Below are 11,038 nucleotides of genomic sequence, written 5' to 3'. Positions count from 1 at the left end.
AATCTGGATTCAGAAACTGGATTATATGGCAGTGTAGATCCATGGGAGGGTAATGACTAAAGATGCTTTAGCACTATGACAGTTATTAATGTTCTGGTTCTATATTTAGATTTTGACCTTTACATTTCAATGCTAACATATATACTTTCCAAAAAAATTAAATATTTACATTCTTGTCTCAGGCATGAGGAAACTCTATTGAAATCAGCTGGATGTACTACTAAATAAATGCAATTAAGATTTGGTCCAAAGTGAGCAAATATCCATAAGGCACCCTCCCACAAGGGAAAAAAAGTCAGAAAGGGAATGACACAGTCCACATTCTTATCAGTCTTTTATTGGCTTGTTATAAAAATACAAAATTGAGGATGGGGAACTTGCTATTTGCCCTTTTACATTAAGGATTAGAGGCACATTTATAACCAACAAAGGGAGACTTTAACATTTTATGATGTTAGGTTAAGGTCTTATGAAGACTGTTCAATCAGCATAAGAGAAAAAAGAGAGGAAAATTATAATCTTTTTCTCCCTTCTCAATTCTGGTAAAAATGCCACTTTTAAAATGCTTCACAATTAAATAGCCCTGGTCCAAAAAATGGTATTTGCAAGATATCGGACAAACTTTGGTTCAGTCTCCCAGTGTTTGCATTGATGGAACCCACATTTATTAAAGACAACTGTAACAAACTAGGATGGGACAGAAGAAGTTCCACATGGCCATATAACTTCGAATATCAAAGCAGATAATTCACAATCACAGTTTTGAACTGGGCTATGGGAAGGCCCTTCCAGACAGGCCCTGTATCCCAGGTTCTGATCCCAGGTTTTCTGCTTTAAACTAGATTATATGAGTCTGCACTGCCAGATAATCTGGGATAAACAGAAAACCTGGGTTCAGATCATGGGATATAAGGTCTTTCTGGAAGAGCCCGGAGTCCGCACTGCCATATAATTAGGTTCAATGTGGATTTTATACAGCTGTGTGGAAGGGGCCTTTGTGACGCTTTCTTGATGGAAAATATTTTGGTTTAGATCCAAGTACAGACTGGGCCTCCCTTATCCGCAATTCAAAAATCTTCCAGAATTTGAAATAGACCAAATTGGTGCCTAAGATAGTGACATGTTTCCTTTCAGTTCATCCAATGTGCATAAACATTGGGTTAATGCACAAAATTATTAAAACAGTATGTATTAAACTGTGTTCCAACTATGGTCCCTTCTACACTGTCATATAATCCAGATAATCAAAGTAAATAATCGATATTATCTGCTTTGAACTGGATTATATAAATCTATATTGCCATATAATCCAGATTATCAAAGTAGATAATCCACAATATTGCTTTGAACTGGATTATATGAGTCTATATTGCCATATAATCCAGATTATCAAAATAGATAATCCACATTATCTGCTTTGAACTGGATTATATGAGTCTACACTGCTATATAATCCAGATTATCAAAGTGGATAATCCACATTATCTGCTTTGAACTGGATTATACAAGTCTGCACTGCCATTAGTCCAGTTCAAAGCAGATGATCTTGATTTTATTTGGCAGTGTAGAAGGGGCCTATATATTTAGTCTGTTTTGACTGGGGTTCCATGATCCACAAGATATCTCACTATGTCAATAACTGCAATCACAGGTTTTGCAAAGCCATGGGGAAAATATCAGAAATCCCAAACACTTCTGGTCCAAAGCATTTCAAATAAGGGATGCCCAATCTGTATTTCATTTCAATGTTAATTTGATTTAAACTCACTTGAAATAAAGGAAAATAGAGGAAAATAGTACCAACTGACTGTAATGGAAGCTAAGGGCATTATTGTCTATTATTGTCGCTGCTGTTCGCAGTCTTGGATAAAGAGGTGCCATTTAGATTTCTCTGCACCTCCTTCGAAGGTGATCATTGGGGTGCCCTTTGGTTTGGTCCATCCAAAGGCGACCCCTTTGCTGGTTCTTTGCCTGTTTTGCGTGTCCAGTCAATCAAACGCAAGTCCGCCAATCCGGCTCCTGCCTCACCCGCGTGGGCGGGACTGCGCGGCGAAGACGCGGGGAAAGGGGTCGTCGCGTGGCTCCCGCTGGACTGCGCAGACTCGCGGCAGTAGTAGCAGCTTCTGTCCTCCCCTGTTGGCCCCAGCGAGGAAGGGGAAGCTCCCCCGGCTCCTTCCAACCTCCGAAGCAAATGTCTCCTTCGCCTTGCTAGGCGCTCTTGGCAGCCTTTCTCCCTTCTAGGATGAGGAGGCTGGAACTGAAAGTCCGTGGAGCTCGGCCAGGGCGTCGGAGGGAGCCTTGGACCCCGAGCTGGCGGCTTGCTTTCGATCCCCGGCTGCTGAGGAGGGAGACACAAGGCAGGAATTAGATACGTCGGCTGATAGCCCTAGAAAGGCTGTGTGGCCATGTTCCAGAAGCATTCTCCCCTGACATTTCGCCCACATCTATGGCAGGCATCCTCAGAGGTTGGGAGGTCTGTTGGAAACTAAGCAAGTGAGGTTTACCTATCTGAAATATCCAAGATGGGAGAAAGAACTCAGGAAGCATACAACTCCACTGTTGTACCAGCCACACTGATGCCAGTTTGCTACTGGGCACAATTCAAAGTGCTGGCTTTAGCCTATAAAGCCCTAAACCAGCGTTTCTCAACCTGGGGGTCGGGATCCCTGAGGGGGTCGCGAGGGGGTGTCAGAGGCAGGGGTGGCTCATCCATTACGCGAAGTAAGCGGTCACAGAACACTTTTTTTTTTTGCCAGGGGCACAGAGGCGCCTCTGTAAATGCCCCTCGACCACCACTTGAGGAACGCCCCCTCAGCTCACAACAGCCCTAGCAGTCTGGGGGGAGCCTCAGCTTTCTTGCCTTGCTGCCGGGCGATCCTCTTCCCAAAGGGGCCGGGCCCTTGAGCCTTGCCTAGCCCCTCTCGTTCCTGCTCCACCCGGCCACAGGGTGCATGAGCAGAGCCGGTGCTCAATCGTTCTCCGCGTTCAATCCCTTCCCCATGACCGGCTCCCTTTCCCGATCCCCTGGCGCTCCACCCGCATCCTCTCCTCTCCCCAATCCACGGGTGGGCAAGGGGCAGAGCTGCCGTACCTGGCCCGCTTCGGGTCCGGAGGCGTGTGTGAAGACCCCAGTGTGCACATCAAAACTCGCCTCTTCTCCTGACTTTCTCTTCAGCCATTGGGACCAAGAGAGAGAGAGAGCCCCTCCAGCTGGAGGTATCTCCTACCTCCGCTCCCTCCTTTGTTTTTGTGCCTACCTTCAGGAAAGGTGGGCATCTCCACCTCTCTCTCTCTCTCTCTCTCTCTCTCTTGGTCCCAATGGCTGAGGAGAAAGTCAGGAGAAGAGGTGACTTTTGGTGCACAAGCCGGGGTCTTCAGGCACGCCTCCAGACCCAAAGCGGGCTAGGCAAGGGAGCAAGTGTGGCAAGTGTAGTTACTGGGATGTATAGTTCACCTACAATCAAAGAGCATTCTGAACTCCACCAATGATGGAATTGAACCAAATATGGCACACAGAACTCCCACGACAAACAGAAAATATATATCAATGATTGGTTGGGGGGGGGGGCAAAATACTGTTTGCTTACCGGTGAAAATTACCTAGAGCCGCCTCTGGTCAGAGGGATCACAAAAGACCATCGGAAAACATAGTATTTTCTGTTGGTCATGGAGGTTCTGTGTGCTCTTTGATTGCAGGTGAACTACAAATCCCAGCAACTACAACTCCCAAATGTCAAGGTCTATTTTCCCCAGATTCCATCAGTGTTCACATTTGAGCATGTTGAGTATTTGTGACAAGTTTGGTCCAGATCTATTATTGTTTGGGTATGAATATAGGCTGGCCCGTAGCCAGAAATTTGTTTCGGGGGGGGGGGGCTGAGTTTGGTTGGGGGGGTTGAGTCTGAGTGAAAGAGGGTCTACCCTAGCAAACCTTTTGTATCTTTACCCCAGTACCCCCATGCATATGGGATATATTGAGTATGGTGATCAGTTTCATAACAGTTTAAATAATGCACCAGTAAGGCCTTCTCGTGGACCACCACCAGAATTTTGGGGGAGGCTGAAGCGCCGCAACCCCCCCCCCCCCCCCCCGGCTACATGCCTGGATGTAGGTAAACTACAACTCTAAAACTCAAGGTCAATGCCCACCAAACATTCCCTGTATTTTCTGTTGGTCATGGGAGTTCTGTGTGCCAAGTTTGGTTCAATTCAATTGTTGGTGGAATTCAGGGTGCTCTTTGGTTATGGGTGAACTATAAATCCCAGAAACTACAACTCCCAAATGACAAAATCAAAGAACCAATGACAACAGTATATACACCTGTGCTTAATTATATATGTTCACATCATAAACACATAACTTTGTTGCTACTCATAATTTATTATTACAGCTTCACACTTGTTTCATTAACGTTTCTAATTAGAAGTAGATATTTATTGTGTAAGTGATTAATTCAAAGGACCATATATTTCAGCACATATATGAACTAGTATCTCAACCAATGCAGCAGAGGGCCCTTCCACACAGGCCCTATATCCCAGGATCTGATCCAAGGTTTTCCGTTTATCCCAGATTATCTGGCAGAGTGGACTCATATAATCCAGTTTATAGTAGAAAACCTGGGATCAGATCCTGGGATATAGGGCCTGTCTGGAAGGGCCCAGAAGAACAACAGGTGTGATGAGTCTACATTTTTGCCTTCCTTGACAGAACTGCTTTTGGGAAAAATAAGCTCCAACTGCTAGTTTTCCTTGGAATTGCACTTCTGAAGGCCACACCACTCTAGGCTCATATATTGATTCTGAAAAGCTACTTGTGCCCAAACACACACATGCATACCTGTCTCAGGTGGGGCAGAGAGCAAGTGGGAGATGATACAAGAACCAGAGAAGGGACAGCAGCAGAGCTTACTTTCTAGTTCTCTGCCAGCAGGAAATCTAAGTGGAATTGTGTAAAAACCGTTCTGAGTTTCTGCCTTTCCTTCTGCTTTTTCCTTTGGTATTGTGTCTTTTGCAGTATGCACCCTTTTCTGATTAACAATACTTCAAATAATTAGTCAGCCAACAAACCATCCGCTCTAATTTACATTTAAAAGGAAATATTTTAATATGGGTTGAATTAGCCAATAAGTGTGGGTCTGAACATCCCCTAGGGTACTATACTTAGCATCAGCATGCTGTAATGGTTTCAGTGTTGGAGACCAGGGTTTTGAATCTCTGGTCATCTATGGAAACCCTGCAGGAGACCATGGACAAGCTTCACCTCAATAAATCTTTCCAAGAAAAGCCTAGGAGAGGACTGTCATAAATCAAGAGTTGACTTGGAGCCACTTAACAACAAACTACATCAAAGTTTGAATGGGATAAAAACAATCCAATAGTGGTTCTCAAAGTGAGCTCCCTAGAGCCCTTGGAGCTCTGTGAAGCATACTGAGAGGCTCTGCACTTCCCTCCTCCTCTCTCTTTCAAGTTTTCCCTCCTCTTTCCTGCTCCTCCCCCTTCCCCACTTCCTTCGCCACCTAAAGCCTTTTTTCCTCACCTCCCTTGCTGCCCAGATCCTTTCCCCATTACCCTCCTGGCTTCCAAAACCCTATTTGCCTCCCAGTGGGTGCTATGATTGTGCTTTTCCTGCATGGCAGAAGGGAGTTGAACTGGATAACCCCTGGGGTTTCATCTATTATTATTATTATTATTATTATTATTATTATTATTATTATTATTATTTGTTACCCAATAAGATTAGTACACAGCAAACACATGCTGGCTGTTGTATAGGATCACACGTCACACTTCCCAAGTGTCTAGGATTATGTGGTGTATTGGTGAATAATATATGCAGATCCAAATAGGGTAGCCTTTTGCAGCTTACAGATGGTAATTCTGACAGCACAGATTGTTTTTAAGTGCTAGCCAAGGTCTTTAGGTAGTGTGCCAATCACCACTGGGACCACCTTGACTGGCTTGTGCCAGAGTCTTTGCATTTCCCAGGTGTCTAGGACTATGTGATGTATTGGTGAATAATGTGTGCAGATTTGAGTAGGGTGGCCTTTTGAAGCTGACAGAAATTTTGTCAGCATCGATTGTTTTTAAGTGCTAGCCAAGGTCTTTAGCTCTGCACCCAGTATGCCAATCACCACTGAGACCACCTTTACTAGCTTGTGCCAGAGCTTTGCAGTTCAATCTTTAAATCCTTGTATCATGTCAGCTTTTCTAGTTGCTTCTCATCAATTCTGCAGATGCTTTATTATTATTATTATTATTATTATTATTATTATTACTATTATTATTATTATTACAAATGTTGAATGGCTTTCATTGTGCTTTTCCTACAACGCAGAAGGGGGTTGGACTGGATGGCCCCTGGGGTCTTCCACTAAAATGCTGTTATGTTTATGTTGGTGAAGATTGTTATTCATTTTAAATATTGTATTGTTCTTTCTTTCTTTCTTTTTTGCCCGACAAATGAGATATGTGCAAAGTGCATAGGTATTTGTTCATTTTATTTTTCTATTAGTGCACACAAACACTTTCCATCCATCTGCCACTGGCCTGGTCCATCTGTCCGGAATGTTTGCCCATGCTTGATATATATACATTATATATAATATAATATGCAATATATAAACATTTATTGGGGCTCCACAAGAAACTTTTGTTTCAAAAAGGGCTTCACAGCTGAAAAGGTTTGAGACCCTTTATCTAAAGTATAGCCATTGTCTTGCCTTTATATGACATTTTGAAAATGCCCCCATTTGCCATGTGGAGCAATATTTTGTGGGCTAGCCTAATGAAAGGAAAGATTGTTTACAGATATTCTGCTGAAAACTTAACCGACTATGGGTTCATCTATCGCGTAAAATTAATGCAGTTCGGAACCACAAATAAAATCATGAGGGTTGTGGTTTTAAAAGATGTTTAGTCTTCTTTGCCAAAGAGTGCTGGTGCCTCACCAAACTACAATTCCAGCAGACACTGGGTGGGGCTATCTATACAAGTGCTTTGTTTGTGCTTTTCTTGCATGGCAGGGATTGGACTAGATGGCCCTTGCATCTCTTCTAGCTCTATCATTCTATGACCATTCCTTTTCCAAACCAAACAAAGTGTAGAGGCCTGAAGCGGTTCATGGTCCCTGCTGCCTGGACTCAGAAATTGCGCTTATCTTTAGATCCAGGCCACCTGGGTTTGCGGGTGACAACCTGGTGGGTGGTGGGGGTCTGAAATGAATTAAATACTTGTCTCAACCTTATGCTTTGCAAAAACACTGTGCCTGAAAAGGCTGCCTTTAAAATAATTCTATATGTGGGTGGCCCTTACTAACACCTCGCAGTTTGATAGCCGGAAAGATCTAAGGCCCCTTTCACACAGCTGGAAATCCCACATTATCTGCTTTGAACTGGAATATATGACAGTATGGACTTAGATATCACAGGGCCAACATTATCTAAGTATGGATTCAGATAACCCAGAACCCTTCCACACAGCCCTATATCCCAGAATATCAAGGCAGAAAATCCCACAATATCTCATTTGAACTGGGTTATCTGAGTCAAATAAAGTGGCATTTTCTGCCTTGATATTCTAGGATATAGGGCTGTGTGGAAAGGCCCCTAAATCAAAGCTGATATTGTGGGATTTTCTGCTATTATTTTCTGGGTTATATGGCTGTGTGGAAGAGCCCCTAGTCTATGAAAGTTTGTGCTACCAACTTCTTTCCCTCAAAGGTGTCAAATCACCACTTTATGCACAATTACACTATGTAACACAATTTTTGTTCCTGTGTTATAAATGCCATTTCCTAATTGGTTCTATTGTGAAAAAATTGAAAACGTGTATTAAACTACAAAAACTTTGTTTCTGCAGAACATCCTGCAGCACATTTCGCTATAGTTCTTCAATGACTAGCTCATCTAGTCTCAACCAAATCAACATAGTTTGTGTCAGCCACAAAAACAAAATTTCTGGAGTATAACAACTACTTTTGAAATATATACCACGCAATTAAATAGGAATTAGGACTTTCAAACCAGGAACAGAAAGAAAATTCAAATAGTGTTACCTGGTCATTCTTATCAACCTTACTTTTCATTACAGTTTTATACTATAACATTTGGACTTTAAAAACTAAGAAATATTGGCAGTGCCTCATACAATCACAGTGGATCAGGAGAGACATTCGAGGCCCTTCCAGACAGGCTCTGTATCCCAGGATCTCATCCCCGGTTTTCTGTTTATCCCAGATTATCTGGCAGTACGGACTCATATAATCCTGTTTAAACCAGAAAACCTGAGATCCTGTCTGGAAAGACCCTCTGAAAACAAATATTCTGCCCAAGCAGTAAAGATGGAAGGTTTATAGTCCCAACTTCATAGGTGATATATACCCTGATTCCCAATAATATAGACATTGCTACTATAATTAGCAAGGTTGTTGTTGTTCATTCGTACAGTCGCTTACTCTTTGTGACCTCATGGATTAGCCCACGCCAGAGCTCCCTGTTGGCTATCACCACCCCCAGCTCCTTCAAGGTCAAGCCAGTCGCTTCAAGGATGCCATCCATCCATCTTGCCCTTGGTTGGCCCCTCTTCCTTTTTCCTTCCATTTTCCCCAGCATAATTGTCTTCTCTAAGCTTTCCTTTCTTCTCATGATGTGTCCAAAGTACTTCATCTTGGCCTCTACTATCCTTCCCTCCAATGAGCAGTTGGGCTTTATTTCCTGAAGTATGGACTGGTTGGATCTTCTCACAGTCCAAGGCACTCTCAGAACTTTCCTCCAGCACCACATTCAAAAGCATCTATCTTCCTTCGCTCAGCCTTCCTTATGTTTCAGCTCTCCCATCTGTAGGTGACTGGGGTGGGGGGGGGATACCATTGCTTTAACTATGCAGATCTTGGTTGCCAGTGTGATGTCTCTACTCTTCACTATCACTATTTTATCGAGATTGGTCATTGCTCTCCTCCCAAGAAGTAAGTGTCTCCTGATTTCCTGGCTGCAGTCTGTGTCTGCAGTAATCTTTGCACCTAGAAATACAAAGTCTGTCACTGCCTCCATGATTTCTCCCTCTATTTGCCAGTTATCAATCATCTGGTTGCCATAATCTTGGATTTTTTGATGTTTAACCACAACCCAGCTTTTGCACTGTCTTCTTTCACCTTGATTAGAAGGTTCCTCGGCTCCTCGCTTTCGGCCATCAAAGTGGTATCATCTGCATATCTAAGGTTGTTAATGTTTCTTCCAGCAATTTTCACCCCAGCCTTGCATTCCTCAAGCCCTGCACATCGCATGATGTATTCCGCATACAAGTTGAATAGGTTGGGTGAGAGTATACAACCCTGCCTTACGCCTTTCCCTATCTTGAACCAGTCTGTAGTTCTATGGCCAGTTCTTGGCAAGCAATTAGCAAGGTTTGTCCTGGTTAATACTTGGATGGGAGGCCACCAACGAAGACCAGGTGCTGCTGGCTACCTTTGAGAGAAAGAAATTGGCAGAACCACCTCGGAGTATCCCTTCCCCAAAATATGGGATTGATGGGGTTGCCATAAATCCAGATGCGATTTGATGACGCGCATGCGCAGTTGCGCGCACACATTTTTCCTACCACCCCGTCTTCAACCAAGTTCGCCATATACACAAGTTTGGATCTAAAGGTGCTGCTAGATGCAATTCGTTCAGAAATATCTACAGCCTAGTTTGAATATAAATCCCCAATAAAGTATATATTTCCTAGTAGTTCCAGTAGGAGAATTATTCTGAGCGTCAATTTGGAGGGAATAGAGGAGAATGCAGGGAAAGTAAAACAGGCTACTGGGCAATGATGTATTTATTTATAATCCAGTCCCATCCGATGCTGCTTCCAGTCTAAGCGGGAGAAAGCCATGATGCCTTTTCTAGGCAAGCCGTGCTCTCCCCTCATTGGTCTAGATCGAAAACCGACGGGTGTCCTTGGAGATTTATGGGAAGTGGCTCCATAAAAACGTTTGCCAGTCGTAAATGATTATTTTTTTTCTCGGGCCAAATTAATCTCTGTCACTTCTGCCTCTGTGTTCGTGTGTGGGGCTTCCAGGGCATCCTTGACCCATTTATTTTCTGTTCCATCGGCTGCAAGGAAAAATATCCAAAGGCTACTTCCACTCAATGACGATCTTCATTTGGAAGCAAGACTAGAAGCTGGAAGTATTCCTCAAAGCCACTCTATTTTTTTTTTATTTCACCCTTAAGTGACAGGGATGTGAGAGGACAGGAGAAAGGAAGGTACTTGTTTCGAGGGAAAAGTGCTTTAGGCTCATTCTAAACTGCCAAATAAAATCGAGATTATCTCCTTTGAACTAGATTATATGACAGTGTAGACTCATATAATCCAATTCAAAGCAGATAATATGGATTATTTGCTTTGATAATCTGGATTGTGCGACGGCGTAGAAAGGCCCTTCCACACAGCCATATAACCCAGAATATCAAGTTTAAAAAATCCCACAATATCTGCTTTGAACTGAGTCCACACTGCCATATAATCCAGTTCAAACTGTGGGATTTTAATTCAACTGTATGAAAATGGCCCAAGTGGTCAGAGTCTCCCCGTTTTGCTGTACACAAATTCTTTTTGAATTTGTGTACAAAAAGAATCGAGGACGATTATATTCCTAGCGAGAGGAGAAAACACAGACTTTAAATGTATAATTCTTTGCTTTGTAATTCAATCACAAAACGTTACTAAGTGTCCAAACAGGATTGCTTTATTCCTTTAACGCCTCACTACTATATAAAATCTAAATTAATCACTTTGAATCGGTTTATATTGCAGTGTGGACTCATATAATCCAGCTCAAAGCAGTTAATATGAATTATCTGCTTTGATAATTATATGGCAGTGTAGATGCAGTCTGATCCATGCACGGGAAAGCAGGGATTGTTTTTTCCGCATTCTTACCAAACCCACTTCCTATGCCATACTAAACAATTATAGCGATTTGATACCTTTTTACCTCCCATGGTACCATGCAATAAAATCCTGGGATGTGTAGTTTGGTAAGGAATGTTTA

General features: G+C 42.9%; 1 protein-coding gene across 1 annotated transcript in view; it reads right to left on the bottom strand.

Moving 5' to 3' along the window:
- Window positions 1-307: 307 nt before the first annotated feature.
- PAX1 (paired box 1) overlaps window positions 308-11,038 on the bottom strand; it is a 28,479-nt gene continuing 17,748 nt past the window's right edge. Inside the window, exon 5 of the mRNA XM_060774073.2 lies at window positions 308-2,338. Within this exon, the coding sequence (XP_060630056.2) occupies window positions 2,238-2,338 (101 nt within the window). The 3' untranslated portion in view covers window positions 308-2,237. The remainder of the gene's footprint in view (window positions 2,339-11,038) is intronic.

The sequence above is a fragment of the Anolis sagrei genome, chromosome 4 (genome assembly GCF_037176765.1).
Source record: "Anolis sagrei isolate rAnoSag1 chromosome 4, rAnoSag1.mat, whole genome shotgun sequence".
Classification (NCBI taxonomy): Eukaryota; Metazoa; Chordata; class Lepidosauria; order Squamata; family Dactyloidae; genus Anolis; species Anolis sagrei.
Note: the sequence above shows the minus strand (reverse complement) of the source record. Positions and strands in the feature narration are given on the sequence as shown.